The 25938-nt window shown below is 42.6% G+C and overlaps 1 protein-coding gene across 1 annotated transcript in view; it reads right to left on the reverse strand.

Moving 5' to 3' along the window:
• Positions 1-25938, reverse strand: part of LRIG2 (leucine rich repeats and immunoglobulin like domains 2) — a 130177-nt gene that overhangs the window by 90236 nt on the left and 14003 nt on the right. The window contains exons 2-3 of the mRNA XM_073667172.1: positions 1584-1655; positions 203-277 (exon numbers count right to left, since the gene is read on the reverse strand). Coding sequence (XP_073523273.1) covers positions 203-277; positions 1584-1655 — 147 coding nt within the window. The remainder of the gene's footprint in view (positions 1-202; positions 278-1583; positions 1656-25938) is intronic.

The raw sequence follows: 25938 nt of genomic DNA on the forward strand, positions 1-25938 counted from the left end.
CATACATAACACCCAAGCACGCCAAAGATATTCGGAAAACACCTGAGCATGCTCATAAATCTCGAGTAATGAGCATGCTCGTTCATCACTAGTAGGCACCTGTTGGCAGGACATTCTCATCGGACTTAAGGACATAGTGTACAAAATTAATCTAAATATCTTAACTCCACGTATTAAAAACATGTTTTAAAGGTATACTTACAATGAGAGAAGTGTGATGTTAGATGTCGGCTCTCCTAGGTGAGGAATTGCAGTTAACTCGTTGTAATTCATTTTCCTGAGGTGTATACAATATAAAACAAAATCAAAGATGTCAATTAAAATTAATGGCTAGATCAATAATTACCTTTATACTATTGAGGTGACTATTAAAGGGAAGGTGTCATCAAAAAAGGATCTATTGTTTAAATCCAGTTTTTGTTGCTTGCAATTTTCACACTGGCTATTGGGCCTAATATCAGATTACTCTCTGTTCTATTTAGTAGCCACATGAACATTAGCAATAATAGACTGTTTTACCTTATTTGCATAGTTACTAGTTTTAAAATGTGCTAAAAACATTGTGAAGTGAGGTTGAAGAGGTGAGCTGTAACATCACCATTATATAGAAGTGTTAACTTTCACTGTGAAGACGAAAGTGCTGAAAAGCTTCAGAATAGAAACGGGGTGTAAAAATGACAACATACGTTTAAGGTGAGGTGCACAAGTTGAGTATTTGGTGAGTTTTTTCCACAGTGTATGTAAGCCAAAACCAGAAGTGGAACAATCAGAGGAAAAGTATAATAGAAACAAGTCACCACTTCTGGAATTTTTACCCACTCCTATATACAAATACTGGAGGCAAAAAACTCAACGTGTGCATGTGGCCTTACTGAAGTTTGTAGGAGGTCCGGGTATCCTGGGCTGCTGATTTTAGAATCAAGAAAATCCAATACATGGCATGTGAGGAACAGTGCGGTTTAATCTCTAAGCGTTTCAAAGTACTCAGCCTTCATCAGGAGAGCCACAAAGATCTTTGCAGTTCTCAAGATAAAGAGTCAGAGGACTTCAAAATGCGTAGATTAAACCGCACTATTCTTCACATGCTGTGTGATAGATTTTCTTGATTCTACAACCAGCAGCGCAGGATAGAATATCAAGAGATCCTGAGAGTCCATTTATAAATGCTGAAATTGTCTGTTTTTAGTGTAGTCCTTAGTGAAAACATGCAAAAAAAATAAAAATAAACATACAGTGGGGGGCGATTTAGTAATGTGAGACGCTGTTCACACCTACTGGCAGTGATCTGAGAGGACCAGACACACTTTTCCTATAAATCTGACATGAATAAAAAGGCAAAGACTGACAGTGGCTTTCACATGGGATGTAGATCTCCACTGACGCAGATCTATGAGGCCTAGGATTGAGGACATTATAGCACTCCTCAGTTTGCACAATGTTCTAAAAATATATCCCGCTGTCTGCAGGCACACAAGTGGCATGTACAAGCTCCGTTCCTGCGACCGCACCGATATATCTGCTTCTGTATCTACAGATGTCACCCAGCCCAGGTATGCAGAAGAATAAAAGGATATTGCACTTACACCTCCTGCAGTGAGTACAGTTCAGGCACCAGGCTGCTGTTGGATATAGTCAACCAGTTGTGGCTGATCTCCCTGAAAAAGAAAAGTTGAATATCAGTCATGTGCTACAGAACAAGCTCCTGGAAAAACGGTAATGTTTCCTGTCTTGTAATGTACACCGTACTAGTGACCACCTAGGTTTACACTTCACCCAACACAAGACCAAATATTTTCCTGCGAATTAATAATTAGTAATGTTATAAATATTTGCCACTATACAGTTAATTGGAACCATAAATTTGAGATATTCTCCTTTAGAAAACATTTAGAGTATGCCATTCTTTTGTCAGCTTTGTAATGGGATCAGAGACCTCCAGAGTTTCAGCATGGCCCCACATGCTCTGTACAGCTCCACGTTTATTGGCCTTACCTGATGCTAGAGCAGACTAATAGATCAAATATAAATCTCCAGGCATGGATCGCAAGGGCCAAAAAGCATTTGGGCTTTATTAAATTGCCCAAAATAATGTTTAGGCATGAATGCTTCTAAAATGAAAAATGGAAGCATAATCACCTACCAATAGCCCACTGGATCCAGAGCAGGCCGCTGAGGAGGTCTGTGTCAGCTACGGCAGGAGTCTGCTCTGCTCAATTGTTACAGAACCTTCCTGAAGTCTGTGATTAGCAGCAGCGGTCAGGTGACTAGAAGAGTGTCAGAGAAACATTTGAGAACCCGCACATGACCACTGCATCCAATCACAGGACCAAGCTAGCAGCCCAGTGACAGCTTCCAGAGTAGCCTGCTGGTAGAGGAGTATTGGCTAAGATTTTTTTATTTTTTTTTTTAAATCATTGATGCCTTTTACCCAAACAAATAAAATATATTAGAATACATACATGTATGTGTCGGACAACCCCTTTAGCCCTAGGATGAAATTGCCCAAACATACATTCTTAATTACAAATAAAAAAAGAAGATTTTTCATTTTGCTTCAAAAATTTTAAAAAGATTTTGAAAATTATTTGTTCTTCTGCTACTGGTTAAAAAACTTTTGATCAAAAACATAAAATATATTCAAAACTGATGCTAAAATAATAGCAGCAGACGCTGTAATAATCAAACTATAACACCAAGCCTGCATATGAGGACATCCCAGGTATTCCTTAGCCTCCGTAGGCTTGGTGTGAGTCTCCTGCTGCCATCTTTACTCTGCACTGCGGTAAGGAGAATGTGTGAGTTACTCCTCCATCCAGGGATTGCACTCTTCCTCTCCTCCTGCCATTTCCTGCTTTCACACATAGCTAATGCACATGTGGTTTGTTTATAGGGCTGCGGAATTAAATGCCTCTGCTAAGTGTGTGCGAGAGCAGCAAATTGATCCTTGTTTGCATCATTGGCTATTGACATGCTGGAAGTGAAGGGACTTCATTAATATTTCACCAAGCAGAACGGCAGGAGTGAGGTCATGAAATCAGTGCTGATTCTATGTGATAGCCCCCAATTCCCAGCAGAGATTTTCTGCTAATGAAATATTAAACCCATTAGAACATGAATTGCCATTCACCCACCCATGCGCCCTAACTCGCCGCTATATAATACGCAGTGTCAACTTTACAGCCTCATACATACTGCATTATCCATGAGACGATGCGGCTGATACAGAGATTCGCCAAACATTAATATCTGCCACCTTTTACTGTTTGAGCATCGGACTGACACAGAAACACATTTACTGACGAGAAGAAAGGAGGACATCTGCTGCTCAGCTTGTGTCACTTCAGATCACAACACCGGAGTCATTGCCACTCTCCTAGGAGCGATATTCCAGGCTGGGGTCAAATGATTTAGAATGTCAGAGCCTTAATAGCTACATTAGGGGTGACACTTCATAGCAAAGCCAGTCGGTGAATACGGAACCATGACCATCATAATAATATGCTAGAATAATGGAATGGTTTGGGATTTAAAAAAACAAATACCCTCTTAACATGCTTCAAAAGAAAAAAAATCACATGCCAAAATGGATGGCTTGAGCCGAGCTATACACCTACGATATACAACCAGGCTTAGTCATAAAAGCCTTTCCTCCCAACGACTGCACTTGACCAGAAATAAACATGATAAATAAGGTTCCCAGAGATCTGCTTTAGGGGAGCATCTGTCATACCCCTCCAGGTAATGAAAAGGGATGATCAAAACGGGTCTTTACCGCTGTCTAAAAGATTAAGTGTAAGGTCATCTTCGGGTTCATTCACACATACACCATATGGGCAAAAATATTGGGACACTACTCTTAAACCCTTAATGACGGGGCCAATTTCAGTTTTTATTTTTCAGTTGATTATGCTGTGTGACTGCTTATTTTATTGCGGGATGAAATAGCATTTTTATTGACACCATCTTGGGGTGGATGTGACGTTTTGATCGCTTGTTACAGCATTTTTTGTGGAATTGAAGAGACCAAACAAAAGACATTTTTACGTTCTTTGTTTTTTTTTTGACCGATCAGGTTATTTTTAGATTCAGGTAGATCTGACTTTTCTGAACGCAGCAATAACACATGTATTCTTTATTTCTTTACAATCTATTTTTAATGGGAGAAATGGGGGGAGGGGTGATTTGAACTTTTTTTTATTTTTACATTTTTCACGGTTTTATCAGTCTGATTGCTTGTCTCATTTGAAGCCCGGCCAACGGCAGGGTTTATAAGGAGCTCCATAATGACAAGCTTGGGGTGTGGGGGGGCCTTCAGTAGACACCCGGTAGTCATAGAAGCCCGTGATCACGTCGTGGGCGCATAGAATTACACGCCGCCATGCTGGCACGTGTTAAATGTTGCTCCACCCGTGGCTGTTAGAGGCACATAAATCAGCCGTCATATGCGGGAAAAGATGCGCTTCACTCCAGCCACGATTGTTAGAGACAGGCGATTCTGGTAGAGGTGTAGAAAGTCTCCAATGCTCTGCTAACTCCGTGAGTGCAGAGCTCTACACCCTTCTCTAGTATTCAAACTCTGTGTACTGGGAACTTCATAGCATGGTTTTCTGTGCCAAGCAGCAGCATACAACCTTAACACCACCAAGCACAATGGAAAGCGTCAGATGACGTGGTGTAAAGCACGCCACCACTGGATTCTGGAGCAGTGGAAATATATTCTGTGGAGTGACTAAACTTCTTTATCTAGCAATCTGAAAGAATAGTCTGGGTTTGGAAAATGCCAGGAGAACTTTACATGCCTGACTATTTTGCCATCTCTAGAGTTTGGCTGAAGGGGAATAATGCCTTGTGGCTGCTTTTAGGGGTTGGCATAAGCCCCTTGGTTACATTGAAGGAAAATCTTAAAGTTCCAGTGACTCACGGGCACCTGCGTGAAGCCAATGCCCAGAGAAAGGTGGAACACTGAAGAGGAACGATGGCAGTGGTACTGCGCAGGTGCGAGACTACATGACGAAAGCCCAATGTCACAAGGACACAGAAGCGCTGTGGGAGGCAATAAATTGGATAATGGGAGTGCGGAGGCAGAGTTATCTTCCAGCCAGCATCCTCCCCATAGCCTGGAAGAGGTAATTTACATAAAGCGATAAAAGCAGATTTATCTACAACACAGCTGATAGGAGACATACAGGGAGGACTTGTCAGCATCCTATAACCGGTATGCCCATATTAATAGGTTACATAGCTCAAAAGTGGTGACAGATTCCCTTTAATGTTTCAGCACACTAAGACATTTTGAGCAACTGTATGCTTCCAATTTTGTGGGAATTATTTTGGGAAGGCCCTTTTCGATTTTAACATAACGGTGTCCTGTGAAATAAGGCATGGTTAGGAGAGTTATGTGGAAGTTGCCTGGCTGCACAGAGCCCTGACCTCAGGCTATGTGCACACGATGCAGAAAATTTCTGCAGCATTTCTGCATCTCCCTGGCAGAAAAAAAGCATGCAGATTGTACATGTGTTTTTCCTGCAGAATACATGCGGATTCACATGCGATAGCATCACTTGGAAAGTGCTTGACAACTAGGTCACACTGTATAAATCCATGCAAACAGCATGGATTTATACAGTGTGAACCATAAAATAAAGCTATACTTACCCCCGATGCCCCGGCGTGGCTGCAGCGCTCGTTCCTGTCTGGTTCCCGGCTGCCGGCATATCGCGAGACAGAGCGGTGAAGGGCCTGCGGTCACATGACTGTGACGTCACCGAAGGTCCTTCATTGCTGCCGGCATGCAGAGAAGCCTTCGGAAAGGTGAGTATAAACTTTATTATTTTATTCTTTTTTTTACAGGTACAATGGTACCCAGGTCTGGAGGAGAGTCTTCTCTCCTCCAGAACTGGGTACCATCCGCACATAGAGACTCATAGAATTCGCTTGTAGAAATGTACAGTCGCGGTTTCTATGCGTCTCAATGCAAGTCAATGGCGGCCATTACGCAGCGCTTCCGCAAAATTAAATGACATGCTGCGGATTTTTGTACGCAGCATGTGCATAGAACATGCGGAATCCCCTTGGGGACCATGGGGTGCGGATTACCAAGCGTTTCACAAGCTTTTACGGAGCGGAAATTCCGCAGCATAAATGCTTGAAAAACGCTACGTGGGCACCCAGCCTCATCCACTTTCATGGAGATTAATGAATGGGAGCCCAACATCAGTGTGACCTCACACAGGGTCCTGGGGATGAGCAGGCAGACAACCCCACAGACACTCCAAAATCTTGTAGAAAACCTTCAGAGAAGCTATTTAGCTGCAAAGTGGGGGAACAAGTTTCAATTAATGGCTATGTATTTAGAATGGGGTGTCAAAGCTCCTGTAGGTAATATTTAGGTGCCCCAATACTTTGGCCATATAGTCTATGTATGGTGGTATAAAAGCAGCAAATTGTCATGATCAATAACTGTACTTCAAAAGAAACACTTACAGAGAATGCACCAAAACAGTCTAAAAATCAAGACCACAATACACAAGTGAAAGACATGCCCTGAAAACCTCTAGTTTTCTGCCACATTGGTCAGTGGTATTTTTTAAATCCCATTTACTACAATTCTGCATACAAATCCACTCAGACATGCCACACTACAATTAGGAAATGACACATTTGTTTTCCTTTTTACTAAAGTGACAAGCAAATTTGGACCACCTCCACCACCGGGATCTACAGCCAAGAACAATTTCACAAGCACAAAAAAACAATTACAGGGATTTACACATAGCGGATCCATATTGAGAGAAGATGCTGCTTCAAAGCGCTGAAGACTCGTGACGTTGCACTCAAGGCCCTCCTTGCTGACGCGTCAGCGATGGGCATGGACCTGATACATCGGACGTCGGCTCCATGACTTCCAGTCTTCGTTCCTGCTACCGGAAGAGCTGCTCATGCCGCATTCATAGAATGTATTCAGTCCTCTACATAAACATGGTCTGCTGTTCCCTCTGACACAAATGCCCACCAAGGAAGCCAAACGCGCGTTGGGACCACTCACCCTCGCCTTATGTTGTATACCGTGAACTACATGGTCTTATATTACTAGGGAGCGGACCCGTTGGAGAGCAGGACCAGCGCGAAACGGCAGTTGTCCTCTCACCCCAGAACCTGCATGTGTAATTCCAAATAAACAGGACTATTATCAAGCAACACTGTTGGTGATTGCATTATCTGTTCCATTTCTACAGCTTTGACGGCTCTTATATTACTAACTTGGGGTTAGAAACGGTTGAGGGACTTTCCCCTTACTATGTATTGCTATTATGTTATTGAACTATTACTGTGTCCTCCTCCATGGTGGCTGCTGTATATCACAGTTAAGTCTTTTTTATAACTCTTTGCTGCTCAGATTATCTGTATTTACCAGTGATTGATAAATAAGTGTGAATGTAGCCCATTCTGAGGACTAAAGGTTAATTTACCTCTTTATTACTGTTTAAACAGTTATATTTACTGTATTACCTTGATTATGCACAAGCACTTTATATAGCCCACCAGGAATTGGATTTGTTTATATTTATTTATTGTACTCACTTATATAGTGCCATTAATTCCACAGCGCTTTACAGACATTATGGGCACTGTTCCCATTGGGGCTCACAATCTACATTCCCTATCTGTATGTCTTTGGAGTGTGGGAGGAAACCCACGCAAACACGGGAAGAACATACAAACTCCTTACAGATGTTGTCCTTGGTGGGATTTGAGCCCAGGACCCGAGCGCTGCAAGGCTGCAGTGCTAACCACTGCGCCACCGTGCTGCCCATGCCACCCTTTATTAATACTGACCTATTAGAGAACCTTCCTGTTCAGACTGGCAGCCTATTTTTCGCTAAACCTTTGCTTCATTCATTTGTTCTCCAATTGCTGTATACCTCCTGCACCTCATTGTTTGATGTTTTTATTAATTGCTTAGTAAAGATTGTTACCTTTTTACCGGATAAGCTCTAGTGTCCTATATTTTCTTTGTGTTATATTCAAAGAACTGAAGACTGAGATGCCAACAGTTATAAAGCAAAAGTGAAATAACATCATGAATAGCGCCGACTTCTCTCAGAGAAAGGGAAGGAACCTGAAATGTGTAGGTGTGTGTCTTGGATAATTAGTCTGAGGCGGGCCTATATAAGCTTCTCCCATCTCGCTTCCCTAGACTGACAGGTGTCTGATGTGGAGAAGCCAACAGGAAGTGCAGAGTTGCCTCTGAGCTAATTATCGGAAACGCATAGTTCTCAGACATCTTTTTAAAGTAAAATTTCTCCGACTACCTCTTGAAGCTCATCAAGAGAATGACAAGAGTGTGCAAAGCAGTCAAAGCAAAGGGTGGCTACTTTGAAGAACCTAGAATATAAGACATATTTTCAGTTGTTTCACACTTTTTTGTTAAGTATATAATTCCACATGTGTTAATTCATAGTTTTGATGCCTTCAGTGTGAATGTACAATTTTCATAGTCATGAAAATACAGAACAATCTTTAAATGAGAAGGTGTGTCCAAACTTTTGGTCTGTACCGTATATATCAAATCTGATTGATATCAATCAAGTCAAGTCTGGTGGGCAGGAGCTGGAGAGCGCCGCCATGTGGATACATCTCTCTGGCTCTTTTTATATCTGGGTTTCCTCTAAACACTGCAGTTTCAAGTAGAACACAATTCTACTGAACGGACGAGTGCACAGTGCCAGCAAGGACCACACATAAATGTATTCTTTACCCTAGACAACATGTCATATCATTGTTATCACTTTGTGTCCAACTCCTCAAGTCTGCTGACAGAGTGCCTTTAACTCCATGTTACCAGTATCATGTAAAGATCAATTTAACCATGCACATTTGTGGCCCACAATACAACCACCATACATTATTACATAGATCACTTAGATTTGATGGTGTACTTTTTTTGAAAAACCATATCAGAATCGCCATGTAATCATTTTTGAAAGCTTTAATATAATCTCTGCCCACTTAGGCTATGTTCACTCATTAAGTTTTTTTTCAGCGTTTGATGCGTTTTTTTAATGCAAATTTTTGCAGTAGCAGCAAAGTCTATAATATTTCAGAAATCTCATGCACACAGCTTGGTTTTTTTGTTCATAATTTTGTGCTTTTTTTTTTATTTTTTGCAAAAAAAACAAGCACTCATTCAGTGTTTTTTCACCCACTGGAAGTAATGGGTGCTGAAAAAAAACGCACCAAAAACGCAGGTGTCAAGTTTTCAGCGTTTTCTCAGTGTTTTTTTGTGCCTAAACCAGAATGAGATTTTTTTTCACTTAACTTTATGTACAAAAGAACAGGGCTGTGGAGTCGGTGTCCATTGTGGTAGAGTCTGAGTCAGTATAAAATGGACCAACTCCCGACTCCTTAAATATGTAATAAATTGGGTACAGTAGTTCAATGCAGTTTGTGGGGAATATTTTTTGAAAAGAATTTGGGAAAGTTATGAAATGTCCTATAAATGTCTGTCCTATTCCTGATCTAAGGGTTTAGACGTTTAGCTGAGATTATTCTGTGCTACAGTAAATTTATCACTTAAACATGAGCCATGTATGAGGGAGTCGGAGTCGTGGAAATTGAGGAGTCGGAGTTGGAGTCGGAGGTTTGGCTTACCGACTCCACAGCCCTGCAAAAGAACAGTGAAAAAAAAGCACCAAAATAAAAAAAAACTGCAAGAAAACAGCAACAAAAATCCTGAACAACCTCCAGGCAATAGATTAGGTTCTGCTGCAGAAAATGAACGCTGGAAAAACCATGATGTGTGAACATAGCCTTAGCCTGATTGACAGCTCCTTGGTGTCCTTCCTTCCTGCTCAGTACATGGGAGACTAAATATACCTAGAATCAGGAGATCTTTCATTCTATAACTGGACTCAAAACGGTCACCCTAATATCGACAAGATCATAGCACCTTTAAAAATATGAATAAATAATAAGCCAAACTGTACGAATATATACATTTCCTTCATAGAACAAATTCGTTTCCATCTTCTCATTCCACAACTGCCTAGTGGAAAATCAGATCATTTCTTGCACCCCGCTACTTGATCTGGAAGTCACCTGAGACATGTAATAGCAAGGCTTTTAGGAAAAAAAACTTCTTTTCGATCAAAACCAGAGTATACGTGATATCAGAGCAGTCGCCAGGGGCAATACACCAGTCTGCTACTTTCATGATATTTTCAATTACCTGCCACTTTTCACATGGAACAAATAAAACATTCATTGCAGGACCTCAGGCCTTACTGAGTCTATATGTAGCAAAGGAAGGAATGGGGCAACAATAGCCAACTGTGAGCAAGGTATCCAGGGCAGAAAGCTGTGCTTACAGTCTCTACAGAACAATGTAAAGCTTCTGGCAGACGGCGGCTACTCCTAGCCTTCTGCAGACAGATACCTGAAAGCCCTCTTATTATGGATTAAACAAAACCAGATGTCTGCTGGGTGCATGAAGCCATAGTGAGGATAGTGTGCAGGAAGCAGACACAAATCTGTTTGCCTTCAGCCGTACAGCAACACGAGACGGATTGGAGAAGTGACAAAGTATTAAGAATCACCTGGCTCATCTGTGTGTGGGGGAGGAGTGGGCAAATACTTCAAAAACTATTCCAAGCAATTTGCTGCAAGGAACTGCACAATGAGTCTTAACCTGATGCAACAATTCAGACATGAAAGAATTGTCACCTTAAGTAACTGTGTGCGAGCAGTCACGGAAGGTAAGAAATAAGGAAACCCCCTCAGGAAAGTACTGCACTTTAACTTGTAAGAGACGTGAGACATTTATTCCTGAGCCATCTCCTGTGCCGCTGACAGACAGCAGACATCTGTGGGACTACACAGCCGCTTGGATTTTCCTGGGCCTACTGTGACAGCGCAAATTCTCCTACACATATATTTGGGGTCCTCCTGACAGATGGTCTCTGGGCAGATTCGGTTAGAATCTAAAATCAAATATAATTTTGTTCTGCCCCAAATTGTGCACAGCTCAGCAGACAGGGGTGAGCGTATTGGGGTAACGGATTCAATAGAAAAATTGGCTATGAAAGGTATACTTTTTATTGGATCCATGCTCCAGTCTGTGTGGGCTCAGCACTGAAATCACAGGCATTTGTACACGAGTCCAGTAGGCGGTCCTACTAGTGATTGACAGTCTGCATTGTATGGCTGCATGCAATCATTGAATAGGCCTGCCCACTGGACTCCTATACATACAAGCCCCAGGGATTTCAATAAATAATATGCAAGATTTGCTGAAACTTTATCCACACAAATTGTATATCCATCTGATCAGCTCCTCCTGCTCCAACATCCTGCCTGCACATCAGATACCATTAACAACTTTACAGGTTCACGACGGTGTAGATCTGCCTTACAACACAATTTTTCTCTTTCATTACAAAAATAATTGTAAAAAAAAAAAAAAGTGAGAATCTTTGTAAACACATAACTTCTTTAACACTGATATACTCTAGACCAGTATACTCTAGAGCTGCATGCACAATTCTGCAGGCCACACTTATTACTGATCTTCACATCAGGACAATGAAAGGCACCAAATCATTATTTGTGTTGGTTTGTTCTTTAAGACATTTTGTCTTGTAGTTTTTTTTTCTGTTTGTTTTTTTAAACCAAATTCTTCAAAATGACATATGCTTTGTGAATTTTAGGGAGTCAAAGAGCCTTTTTCCAGTATTTGGCCCAGTTACAAGCTTTTAGCACAAAAAGACACTTCGCCAAAAAAAAAACAGGCAAAAATGCAATGACTTGGGCCCAAAGACTTAGGCTATGTTCACACGTTGCGTTTTTACTCTCCTGGCAGTAAAGAACCTGCTTACAAAAAACAGGCTTTGCTGGGTTTTTAATGTCTCTTCCGCATGCTGATTAAGTTCAGTGCCCCCCTCCCCCCAAAAAAGATGATGCAAAATCCAATGTGTGTGTATGAGATTTCTGAAATCTCAGCTTTTGCGAGTACTTTAAAACGCAGTTTAAAATTTGCATAAAAAACGCAATGTGTGAACATAGCCTTATGCTGTACTAGGCTAGGTTCAGACGCTTTGCATTTTACAGTACTAGCAAAGTGGATAACTTCTAAATTAATCTCATCCGAACGCTGCAGTTTTTTTGGTGCAGAATCCATGTGGATATTGGTTTTGTAGCGTCTAGCGTATTTCATTTTAAGTCTGTAGCATGCCAACTCCATTAGAGAAGATGCACTTTTTTTCTATAAAGATTTTTTCCGTTCAATTCAATATGCACCTTATAGCTCAGGTGTAAAATGCTGGTCTGGCATTATTTTGTTTTTTAGTGTTAGCAAAGGGGGGAGTGGGGGTGGGACACTTAAAAATTGACAAATACTTGCAGAAAAAATGCATGTACTTTACATACAGCAACACTGTGGATTTCAGTTTAGAAATAACGTGTGAACTCCGCCTTACATGAGCTCAGCAAAACTGATATGGATGTGTCATTCAGCAATGGATGACTGTTTCCAATACCAACATAATTGGGACAACACTGGGCCTGAACTATAAAACAAGCTGTAACAAAACCAATAGAAGCTTAAATAGGTTGACTGGTCAGAATACATTTAGGACTCCTCCATCATCATTAGGATGCTCAACATCTCCACGGAACAGCTATTTGCTCTGACAGCTCCGGGATAACACTTCGAATGCAGCTGCAGAGCTAGCTCCAGGAACGCAGCGCCAGTCGATGTGTAGCACTGATGCCAGGTACTGCAGAACAGCTCCTCCTCTTTGTAGCTCTATTTAAAGTATTTCCACCTGGCAGCCAAGAGCAGATACCAGCTGATCAGTGGGGCTCTGAGGATAGGTCATCAGCATCCTGTAACCAAACAACCCCTTTAATAATGATTTACTACACTTCATGTAATTATTTCTAGGCGAAACCTGACATTTTCCTGGTATTGCATCTTTGCCCTATTCACTGGCATAGTGGTGTTCTGCCATACTGCAGTCTAATATAAATTATATATATATATTATATTGCCCCTTACTCAATGTTGCGGAAGAACCCTAAGACAATGTACATACACGTTAGTAGCATCAATTCAATGATGAATAAAAATCAAGCACTGGAACATCTGCTCCCAATTTTAGGCAACTCCACACCATTTGTCCTGATTTAGCAGAGCTTAGCAATGTCAGCCCTCATTTTTTAAACATTACCCTGATATAGAGAAATCTGGCCTTTGGCAGTACAACTTATCTAACTACAACCAAATGTACATATTCTGGAAAGGATTTATAAATTCTCACCAAACAAGGGTTTTTTTTTTTCTTTCCTTCAAGATACAAGATAATGTGAGTATTACTATATCTGGTCAAAAAGATCAGGATTCAGCAGCATGGTTTTATAACTTATACTTAAAAGGGAATATGTCAGGAGGATCAAAGCTCCTAAACTGTCAAAATGTGCATGCAGATCATAGAAAGTTGAATAAAATGATACCTTGATATCTGTGATCCAATGCTTTATTCCAGAAAAAATCCACATTTTCCTTAATATGTAAATGAGCTTTTATGATCTCTGGGCCGGATATAGATCTATGAGAATCTGCCTTCAGAGGTTATTTTAAATGAAAGATGGCGTTATCAGTGTGAGACAATGATTGACAGTCTGCTCTCCTGATCTACATGCCTCACACTGGTAACACCCCCTTTTCATTTAAAATAAGCCTTGGAGGCAGATTCTCAGGAAGATCTATGTCCGGCCCATAGATCTTAACAGCCTATTTATATATTAATAAAAACTTGGATTTCTTGGGAATAAGACACCAGATTGCAGTTACCAGAGCATCATTTTATTCAACTTTATAATTTATATGACCTATAAGCCCATAACAGACAGCTTAGGAGGGTTGATCTAATTGACAGATTCCCTTTAAAGATCAAGCTTTATAAAAGCCAATCAAGTCACAGCAACCAGTACAGGCTATGTTCACACGCTGCATTTTTTTCCTGCTTTTTCTATACAAATGAAAAAAGGCTTTTTACAGTACCAGCAAAAGCTATGAGATTTCACTTGCTTTTTTTTCTAACTGAATTGGAAAACGGCTGCTTTTTTTTAAATTTGCAGCATGTCAGTTCTTTGCTTTTTTATACTGCAAAAATGCTGAATGAGTGCAAAAACGCAACATAACCTGCTTTTTGTAAGCAGCTTCTTTACTGCCAAGAGAACAGGTTTTGCCGGCATTAAAAAAAAAAAAAAAAACACTCATCAAAAACCAGGGCTGTGGAGTCAGAGCCCATTTTGGTGGAGTCGGAGTTGGAGTCGGTATAAAATGCACTGGCTCCGACTCCTAAAATATATAATAAATTGGGTACAGTAGTTCAATGCAGTTTGTGGGGAATATTTTTTCATAAGAATTTGGGAAAGTTATGAAATGTCCTATAAATGTCTGTCCTATTCCTGATCTAAGGGTCTAGACGTTTAGCTGAGAAAAACATGTCCTACCGTAAATTTATCAATTAAACATGAGCCATGTATGAGGGAGTTGGAGTCGAAAGTTTGGCTTACCGACTCCACAGCCCAGGCAAAAACACAACGTGTGAACATACCAGGACAAAGTTACCAGGATTAGAGGCAGAATGCAGGTAGGTTGTAAATCACTCAATGTATACATATAGCCTCTACAAAGAAGAAGAATACAGAGAGAAACTCACGCTGAATTTTTTTTCATACGAGAAGAAAAATTGACACATGACGGGGGCATTAATATGAGAAGCTATACCAGAATCCCGATTTACAGACAACTGTTTCAAGGTTCTTGCACCTCATAAGTGCAAAGCAGAAGACTGGCAGACTGGGTAAGGGGCCTTTGACGGAGGTCTGTTGGGCAAAGCTTCACTTTGGATAGAAAGTTACGTTTCGCTATGTTATTTCAAATAGTTGACAAATGCATCAATAAAAACTAAAGGACACCGAGCCACCAGCAGCCATAGGAGATAGCTTTTAAACTCTACTCCTTTGTCTTTTCACAGAAGCACAATGTTCGGGTTTGTTCACATGGGACTTAAGGTGCGTTTTGGAAATCCGCAGCACATCAATTTCTCTTGAGGTAATAGTGATGAGCGCAAGTGCTCGCTACTCAAGTTTGCACAGTGTGTCGCAGGTGCTGGAGTGACATGTTCAAGTCCCCGCGGCCACATGTCTCGCAGCTGTTTGCCAGGCAATCCCCACGTCTTGTGGCTGGCTAATAGCCGTAAGATATGCGGCCGGGGGGCCTTTAACATGTCACTCAAGCACCCACAATACTCTGTGTATACCAGAGCACCCTAGGCAAACAAGTAACGAGCATTTGCCCTCATCACTAGTAATTAAGTGTTTTATTTGGGGACTTTCAACATAAACTTGAAGGAGATGAGGAAATCCAATAAAAGCTGTGTTTAGTGCATTTCTGCAACAGAAACACTAAAAACGCATGTATATGACTATAAGATTCCCGCGCAGTGAGGCTGTGTAGTTTGTAGCTTCACTATGCATGCTCGGGGAACATGGCGCGTGGGCAGTGAAGCTGGTAACCACACAGACCAGCAGCTGGATATGTACAAATGCTCATGCGCCCAACAATAATAGCGCTTGCCGGGAGCAGTATTCAAATGTCATGGGCGGTACCAGCACTGACTGAATGTGGGGATCACACCCCTATGACTGAAAATGAGCAAGTATGATAAAGTATATCAAACGTTATAAAATCATTATAATACCAACAATTTTAATGAAGAAAGCTTGTTAGTGATGCACATTGCATCACTAAACGCTATGGGGGCAGTGTAGATAGTAGCTAGGACGTCACAGGTTCCCTTTAACGTTTAATCAAAGCTAAGTAACCGGAAGCTTCCAAAATAAAGCAATTTTGTTTTAGGCTGCGTACACACGATGCGTTTTTCATGCGTTTCCGCTGAGGAATTTCCACAGTGGAAACGCATCAAAAACGCATGGTAATCCGCACCCCATGGTCCCCAATGGCATTCCACAATGTCAATGCACATGCTGCGGATTTTTCCGCAGCGTTTCTGCAGCGCTCATAAATCCGCAGCATGTTCATTAATTTTGCGGAAGCGCCGCCACTGACTTGCATTGAAACGCATAGAATGCGCGTCTGTACATTTGTACAAGCGGATAATATGCGCTTCAATGTGCAGATGGTACCCAGTTCTGGAGGAGAGAAGACTCTCATCCAGACCTGGGTACCATTGTACCTGTAAAAAAAAAGAATAAAATAAAAAATAAAGTTTATATTCACCTGTCCGGCGGCCCCTGCAGCGCTTCTCCTTCCAGGACCTGAGATGATTTTGTGGTCATGTGACCGCAGACTGTCTCGCGAGATGCCGGCAAGCCAGGAAGGAACCAGGAAGGAGAGCGGCGGCATCGGAGGTAAGTATAGCTTTATTTTTTTATTTTTACGGACAAACTGTATAAATCCATGCCGTTTGCATGGATTTATACAGTGTGACCTAGTTAGCATCACTTGGAAAGTGCTTGACATCGCCTGGAAAGTGCTTGTCAGTCGGCATGCGGAAACACATGCGTTAACGCATGTGGATACGCATGTGAATCCGCATGTATTCTGCAGGAAAAAAGCATGCACAATCTGCATGCGTTTTTTCTGCCAGGGAGATGCAGAAATGCTGCAGAAATTTTCTGCTTCATTTCTGCATCGTGGGCACATAGCCTTAAACATAACATACCAAAAAGAAGAAAATCACAGCTTGGAAAAAAAAATGTGGAGGGGGGGGGGGGGGGAGGAGTATGTAGCTGATATTAGCTAATTGGGCCATAGACCACAATGGCGATGGCAGAGAAAACTTGAGTTTTGCTGTGCACTTTTTTCGGGAGTGTACGCTCACAGGAGGCGGACACTCAGAGGAATTTTAGAATGTATGCCACAATGGGGACACAGAACACTATGTGAAAGCACCCTTAGAGTATGTGTACACGTTTAGCATTTGCAGCACAGAAACACAGAAAACTGCAAATATTGATATGTTGGCAGGAAAAAGTAGCAGAAAATGTATGCATTTTTTGACGCGTATGGGTGATAACTGCAGTAAAAAAGCTGATATAAGGCTGTGTACCCACTAGGCAGTTTTTTTAAGGAATTGCTGCTGCAGAAACGCTTAAAAAACACTTGGTAGAAGGTCTGCCATGTTCCCCAATGATAATCCGCACGTGCTGTGCACATGCTGCGGAAATTTCCGCTGCGGATTATCATTGCGGAAAAAAACGCAGCACTACCAATTATTTTGTGGAATCACTGCGTTTTCGCCGCCATCGACTTGCATTGGACCGCATGGAATCCGCATCACTGGATCTGTACATGCGGATAACATGCGTTTCAATGTGCGGATGGTACCCGGGGTTTGGAGAAGAGGAGACTCTCCTCCAGACCCAGGTACCATAGTACCTGTAAAAAAAAAAAAAAAAAAAAAAAAAAAAAAAAAAAGAATAAAATTAAAAATATACATTATACTTACCTTCTGATGGCCCCCGATCTACTTGTCCTGGCTTGCCGGCAGCTCGCGGTACTCTAAAAAAAACCTGTGGTGACATCATTTAGTCATGTCGGCGGTCGCGTGACACGTCACATGACTAAATGACATCATGGCAGGTCCTTTTAGTCTACCGTGAGCTGCCGGCAAGCCAAGACGCATCGGATAAGGACACCGGGGGCCATCAGATAGTATAATATTTATTTTTTATCATTCTTTCGGTCACACTATATAAATCCATGCCGCTTTTATATAGTGTGACCAAGTTGTCAAGTACTTTCCAAGTGATGCTAAAATCGCTTGGAAAGCGCTTGACAACCCGCATGCGGAAATGCATGTGAAGACCGCTTCACTTCCGCTGGTCCCTGGCAGGAAAACGAATGTACAATCCAAATGTACAATCCAAATGTGTTTTTTCTGCCAGGGGAGATGCAGAAACGCTCAGGAAAAATCCGGAGCATTTCTGCACCGTGGGCACATAGAATTGACATGCTGCAGATTTAGGCTAATTGCAGGAAATGTGCTTAACGTGTGCATGAGATTTTGGGATCCTCATTCACTTTGCTGGTACTAGGAAATCCTTCAGGTTTTGTGACAAATCTGCGCAGAAAAAAAAATGACAAAACAGCAATGTGTGCACAGACCCTAAAAAATAAAAAAGGTACCCATTCTCCATGGGTGGTTATCATCTGAACTCGGGCCAGCCCAATGGTTATTCCTGTCTCTATATACATAAGTACACTCGCCTCAAGGATGCATGAATGCATGTTTGAATGGGGACAGGAGAATAAAGGTGGCCATGCAGATCAGGTAGTGTTCAGATGAAAAAAGCATGAAGAAGCAAAAAAAAAAAAAAAAAAAAATTGGAGACCCATCCAACATACACCTCCAATCTAGACCTAGAGTGCTAAAGGGATTATATCTCTGCATACGAACTTTGTGAAAAACTCACGAAAAGCAGATTTATGTGAAAGTGAAGTGGAACGTTATCTTATGAAATTTTTCTTTCATCAGGTAAAAAACACAGCAATTAAAATGTACAGTAATCACTTAATTATGAGATACATTTGAGCCACTATGAAGCAAGAATAGTAAAAGTGAATGGCACAATGATGTCAGGCCTCCTACGAGGTGGAAAATATGAGGTAAAAGATTTTCTGATGGATGGATAAATAAAAAAAAAAAATCCTTGTCAAAATGAATTTGGTAGATTTAGACTCAGAGGCGAACAATTACTGTAACAATCCCTGACACAAACCCTCATAAATAAAACTATCATACATCAGCGACATTGATGGGTCACAGTAAGAAACTTGTGAGACGTTTAGATGAAGAGGTAGGGCTATGATCTGACTTTATATCCCACAAGACATGTTGAATACACTGGTAGACTAAACATTTTGGAAGACAATACATACTTGTCTCGTTTCAGAAAAAAGGGACATCTAAACTTATGTCAATCCCTTTACTCAATAGGAAAAATATTTTTAAATTGTGTGACCTGAAAGGAACTGGAAATCCATAGTATAAATTACATCAATGATAGAAACATACCTGAAAGTTTTTTATTCTTTTAATGGCAACAAACTGATAAAACTGATATAATACAGAACTGTTACAGTGATGGACTAGTTGTGATTTTATTTTTATGAAATAAAAAAACATGACAGCACCATAGGAGCAGTAATCCCATATCCTGTGTAGGGACAGGAAGCACAAGAGGTTAAAAGCCCTCCCACCCCCAACCTCCTCAGTGATTTTCCAAGAACCACATTGGCTGGGTACAACAAAATTTTATTTTAGCCTGCTTAGACATATGTTAGAGTCACATACAGTAGCAAAATAGGGAGGGAAATAAGGGTGCTGTCATGTGGACTCCTGGAAACATTACCGGTAAGACCAATTCCGGTTTTCCAGTAGGTCCCCATGACAGCACCATAGGAGTATACCCAAGAACACATCGCTTAGGGTGGGATAACTGCCTGAAGTACCTTCCTACCAAACGCAGATCTCTGCTGTGAGAGAACATCTAGCTTGTAGTGTTTGCAGATGGTAGTATGTCCTGACCATGTGGCTGCGGTACATACAGTGCCTACAAGTAGTATTCAACCCCCTGCAGATTTAGCTGGTTGACACATGCGGAATTAACTTGGCATTGTGACATTTGTACTGTAGATCAGCCTGGAAGTGGGAAATGCACTGCAGCAAATTTTTTTTTTTTAAACGTTAAAAGTTAATTCAGAGTGTCATTTATTATTCAACCCCTCAAACCACAAGAATTCTGTTTGGTCCCCCTAAAGTATTAAGAAGTAGTTCAGGCACCAAGAATAATGAGCTTCACATGTGTGGATTAAAGATCTCTTTTGCCAGCCTTTTCTGACTATTTAAGACCCTCCCCAAACTTGTGAACAGCACTCAGACATGGTCAACATGGGAAAGACAAAGGAGCATTCCAAGGCCATCAGAGACAAGATCGTGGAGGGTCACAAGGCTGGCAAGGGGTACAAAACCCTTTCCAAGGAGTTGGGCCTACCTGTCTCCACTGTTGGGAGCATCATCCGTAAGTGGAAGGCTTATGGAACTACTGTTAGCCTTCCACGGCCTGGACAGCCTTTGAAAGTGTCCTCCCGTGCCGAGGCCAGGCTTGTCCGAAGAGTCAAGGCTAACCCAAGGACAACAAGGAAGGAGCTCCGGGAAGATCTCATGGCAGTGGGGACATTGGTTTCAGTCAATACCATAAGTAACGTACTCCACTGCAATGGTCTCCGTTCCAGACGAGCCCGTAAGGTACCTTTACTTTCAACGCGTCATGTCAAGGCTCGTTTGCTCATGATCACTTGGAGGACTCTGAGACAGACTGGTTCAAGGTTCTATGGTCTGATGAGACCAAGATCGAGATCTTTGGTGCCAACCACACACGTGACGTTTGGAGACTGGATGGCACTGCATACGACCCCAAGAATACCATCCCTACAGTCAAGCATGGTGGTGGCAGCATCATGCTGTGGGGCTGTTTCTCTGCCAAGGGGCCTGGCCATCTGGTCCACATCCATGGGAAGATGGATAGCACGGCCTACCTGGAGATTTTGGCCAAGAACCTCCGTTCCTCCATCAAGGATCTTAAGATGGGTCGTAATTTCATCTTCCAACAAGACAACGGCCCAAAGCACACAGCCAAGAAAACCAAGGCCTGGTTCAAGAGGGAAAAAGTCAAGGTGTTGGAGTGGCCTAGTCAGTCTCCTGACCTTAACCCAATTGAAAACTTGTGGAAGGAGCTCAAGAATAAAGTCCACATGAGACACCCAAAGAACCTAGATAACTTGGAGAAGATCTGCATGGAGGAGTGGGCCAAGATAACTCCACAGACCTGTGCCGGCCTGATCAGGTCTTATAAAAGACGATTATTAGCTGTAATTGCAAACAAGGGTTATTCCACAAAATATTAAACATAGGGGTTGAATAATAATTGACCCACACTTATGTTTAAAATTTAATAAAATTCAACTGAGCAACATAACTTTTTGGTTTGTAAGATTTATGCTTCTGTTCATAAAACCTACTCTCGTTTGCAGTTTGAAGGCTCTAACTTCTTTGCATCTTATCAAACCAGCTAAATCTGCAGGGGGTTGAATACTACTTGTAGGCACTGTATTTGTTCAATGGTAGCCCCTGCTCTAGTGGAATGGGCTTTGATCATTTCAAGGGGAGGCTGTCCTTTTGAAAGATATGCTAGATTAATCATGGATGTGACCCATCTAGCTAAGGATGGTTTTGAAGCCTTCCTGCCTCTATTTTTCCCCCAAACTGTATAAAAAGATTAGTCTAATCTCCAGTTCCGAGTGGCTTCCAAATAGGCCAACACTGCTCTGTGGACATCAAGATGGTGGAACTCTTCCTCTCTCTGATTCCTAGGGTTTTCGCAGAATGATGGAAGAACCACTTCTTGGTTTAAGGTCATCGATGACACCACCTTCGGGGAGAAACTTGGATCCAGCTTCAGAATGATGCAATCATCCCGAATCTGCATACAAGGCTCGACAACAGATAGAGCCTGGATTTCACTCAACCGTTTAGCCGTGGTGATTGCCACCAAGAAGACTGTTTACAGAGTCAAGTTCTTTATTCCCAATTTATTAACTGGGCCGAAGGCAGGTTTGCAAAGGACTCTCAGGACAAGATTCAGATCCTATGGAGGGGAAGAAATTCTCTGGGTAGGCCTAAGTCTCTGGATTGCCTTGACAAACCTGATTATCCAGGGATTCGAGGACAATGATGTGTCGAAGAAAGCACCTAGCGCCGCAATCTGCACCTTCAAGGTACTTGGTCTAAGACATGCGTCAAATCCCGCCTGCAAGAAATCAAGGATCGCAGGGATGTCGGGCTGAGCGGTGTCTACCGTTCTGTGGAACCGACAAAAGGTCCTCCATACTTTTTTTTTTTTTTATATATGGCCTGGGTTACAGGTTTTCTACTAGCCTGTATAGTCTGGATCACTCTGGCAGATAAGCCCCTGTTCTTCAGGATCTCCCCTTCAGAAGCCAGGCTGAGAGCTGGAATTGTTGAAGATTCTGATGCAACAATGGACTTTGCGTCAGAAGATCTTCCTGAAGTGGTAAAATGATTGGGTCTGCCAACGCTAGATGACGTAGAAGGGAGAACCAACTTCTCCTTGGCCAGAACGGAACAAATGCTATGACTGTCGCCCGATCATCCTGAATTTTCTGCAGCATTCTCGGAATTAGAGGAGCAGGTGGGAAGGCATATGTTAGGCCCTCTCCTCAATATTGTGAGAGTGCGTCCACTGCCAAAGGATGATCTCCTGGGTCGAGAGAGAAGAAAGATGTCGTCTTTGCATTTGTTCTTGATGCAAAAAGGTCTAGGTGCGGCTGACCCCATCTGCGAGTTAACTGCTGGAACACCTCTTCCTTCAGTTCCCATTCTGAAGCCTTCATCTGACACCTGCTAAGGTAATCTGCCTCCTGATTGTCGGATCCCCGAAGGTGAACTGCTGAAATGGAGCTCACTATCTTCTCTATACCTAAGAATATCCTGTTGGCCAAGGACTGGAGAAGTGGATGTCTTGGTCCGCCCTGATGTCTGATGAAAGAGACTGCCGTGATGTTGTCTGACAAAATTTTTACATGTCTGTCCTTTAAGACCGTCCGGCTTTTCTGTAAGGCTTCCCAGATTGCCTGTAGTTCCCGAAAATTCGATGATCGGGTCTGAATCTCTGTGGACCATGTTGCTTGGAGATAAGAATCTCCCACTCGAGCTCCCCATCCTGAAAGACTTGCGTCCGTGGTCACTAAAAGACAAGGTTCCAGAATCCACTGCACTCCCTTCTGTAGATTATTCTGGTCAAGCCACCAGTGTAGAGAGTCCTGGGCGTCTCTGGACAAAGACATCTTCCTGTCTAGGTAATTCTGATGTCCGTCTGTCACTTCCAGGATGCATTTCTGTAGAGGCCTGGAATGTAACTGGCTCCATCTGATGCAGGTGATGCATGACATCATGATTCCCAAAATACTCATTGCCTTCCGGATTGAAGTTTTCTTCTCGCTTGCAAAAGAACGAATCCTTTGTGGAATTGAGAGCATCTTGTCTTCCGGGAGACAAGACATTCATATTCGGGAGTCGAGATGGATTCCCAGGAAGATGTGTGATGTACTTGGGACAAGATTGGCTTTTTCTTTGTTCACAATCAAACCCTGGCTGGTTAATGTCCGTAGGACAAATTCCAGATGTTGCGACATACCTAGAGGAGATCCTGCTACCAACAGGAAGTCGTCCAAGTACAGAATGATGGTAATATCCCTGAGTCGGATATAGGCCATCACCTCTGCCATGATCTTTGTAAAGATTCTGGGAGCAGATGACAGGCCAAAGGGAAAACATCGGAACTAGTAGTGTAGAATCTGACTGCCTGATTGTAACGCAAACCTCAGATTTTGCTGACTTTGAGGAATGTATTAACAGGTGGTAGTATGCATCCCTGAGGTCCAGGGTGCACATTACCACATCCAAGTCTATTAGAGGGATGGCTGATCTTACTGATTCCATGCGGAATTTTTTGTAGCGGACCCATCGGTTTAGGGGTTTCAGGTTAAAAATCGTACGGAACTCCCCTGACGGTTTCTTTATTGAAAACAGAGAGTAATGGCCCTGATGTTGTTCATGTTCTGGAACTGGCACAATAACCCTCTGATGTAGCAGCTTCTCTATGTCTGCCTGCAGACGGGAAAGAGAGGTAGGGGAACCTGTCGTCAGGCGGAATTTTTGAGGGGGATTGAGAAAATTCTATCCTGTAACCGTGCGCTATAGTTGTTAGTATCCAGGGATTTTGAATTACCCGATGCCAACTGTTTCTGAAAAACTTTAAATCGCCCCCCTACTCTGACAGCCAGTAGTTTTGGACGGGAACTAGTACTAGGCTGGTATTTTCTATCTTTGTTCCCCTTATTAAAACCCCCTTTTTTTTGCGTGTTATATTTACGGGAGGGGAACGGTTTACGAAAGGGCTGCTCCTTTTTCTCCTCAGGAAAGCCCTTCTTTTTATCGGACGCTTTTTCTAGAATGTCATCTAGTACAGGTACGAATATTCTGAGCCCCGAAAATTGAATGGAGCACAGTTTGTTCTTAGAAGCCGTATCTCCAGACTATGTTTATAACCAAACAGCTCTACAGGCTGAGTTGGAAAGAGCATTATTTCTGGCCGCAAATCTGACCGATTCCACTGAAGCGTCGGCTATAAAATTTGTTGCCATTTTTAATAGGGGCAATGATTGAAGAAGAGATTCCCTCGGGGTGCCATCTAGTTGGTGACTCTAGCTCTTCTAGCCAGGCTCTCATGGTTCTGGTATTAGATGTAGCAGCGACATTAGATTTAATAATTGCCACTGAAGCTTCCCAGGCTTTTTTCAAAAGTCCATCCGCCTTCCTATCCATAGGATCTTTAAGTCCCGACGAGTCTTCAAAGAGGATAGAGGTTTTCTTGACCACCTTAGCCACCGGGACGTCAATTTTAGGAATAGTGTCCCACATATTGGTGTCCTCTGGGTCAAAAGATAGTCGGGCGCGGAAGTCTCGTGGTATAGAGAGTCTCTTCTCCGCATCCTCCCATTCCTCTAGTATCATGTCCTTCACATGGGCATTAACAGGAAAAACCATGGATCTCTGGGTTCTAAGACCACCAAACATCTCATCCTGAATGTTACTGCTCTTCTCCGTTTCCTCTACCTGCATTGTGTTTCGGACTGCTCGTAGAAGAATATCCATAGCATCTGAGTGGAACATATATCTTTTCTGTTCTCCGCCCTGAGATAGACTAATGGTCTCACTGTCAGTCGCCAGATGGGTTGATTTCACCCTCAGAAGATGATGCTATATCTTCTCTGGGTCTTTTGGGGCCCTGGACATCCTGGACTCCTGAACCTGGGGGCGGCAGAGACGAAATAGAAGCCTGAACCTCTTCTTTGATTATATTACACATCTAAATTAATAAAGCCCCGTGCTCCTCCTTTAGCATGGAGGGTCTACATTCAGCACATAGACGTTTTGTATATGAGACAGGAAGTCTGATGTTACAATCCAGGCACCTCTTGGATTTTACTGTGGCTTTTTTCCCCGTATCCTTCTTTTTCTCAGAAGGAGCAGAAGGAGGTAGTAATTGCCCAGAGACATCACGACTGTGGGGTGACCCAGGGAAGGTATCCGGGTGAGACATCTCTGCTATTTTGCTGTCAGGGGTGCCCAAGCTTTAAGCCTGCTTTTGATGCTCCTCTTATACCTTACCTGGTCGTCCAGTCATTTTCTCCTGCTCCCTGCGTCTGGTCAAACCGCGGTTTGAATTTCCCGCGCGACCGCCACCGGAAGTTGTCATCTCCGGACTTCCGGTTTCGACGCCGGGCGGTCCTGAAGATGGGAGAAGCCAGACCCGCCCAGAGCAGGATGCCGAGAGCCCCAGCGATGGGGAAGCGGTACCCGGAGGCTCCAGCACACCGGAGGGACTCCCGACAGGGGGTGTCGACCCAGGACCCGCTTGACGGCGGGAAGGAGAGAGCCGCGGCCCCCTCAATCCCCTGAGGTATCCATCTTCACACCAGTGCTCCTGCACCAGCACTCCTCCTGTACTCCCTGTCCTGTGTAGGGACAGGAAAAACACTGAGGAGGTTGGGGGTGGGAGGGCTTTTAACCTCTTGTGCTTCCTGTCCCTACACAGTATATGAGATTACCACTCCTATGGTGCCGTCATGGGGACGTACCGGAAAAATATATATCTTCAGGCCTCGTTCATACATTAGTAATCTTTTGTGGCACACAAACAACGGTACAAATTTCATCAGTGTCAGTTAGGCTATGTGCCCACGATGCAGAAATGGTCCGGATT

The sequence above is a fragment of the Phyllobates terribilis genome, unplaced genomic scaffold (genome assembly GCF_046119375.1).
Source record: "Phyllobates terribilis strain yellow unplaced genomic scaffold, ASM4611937v1 Scaffold_2__4_contigs__length_985480577, whole genome shotgun sequence".
Classification (NCBI taxonomy): domain Eukaryota; kingdom Metazoa; phylum Chordata; class Amphibia; order Anura; family Dendrobatidae; genus Phyllobates; species Phyllobates terribilis.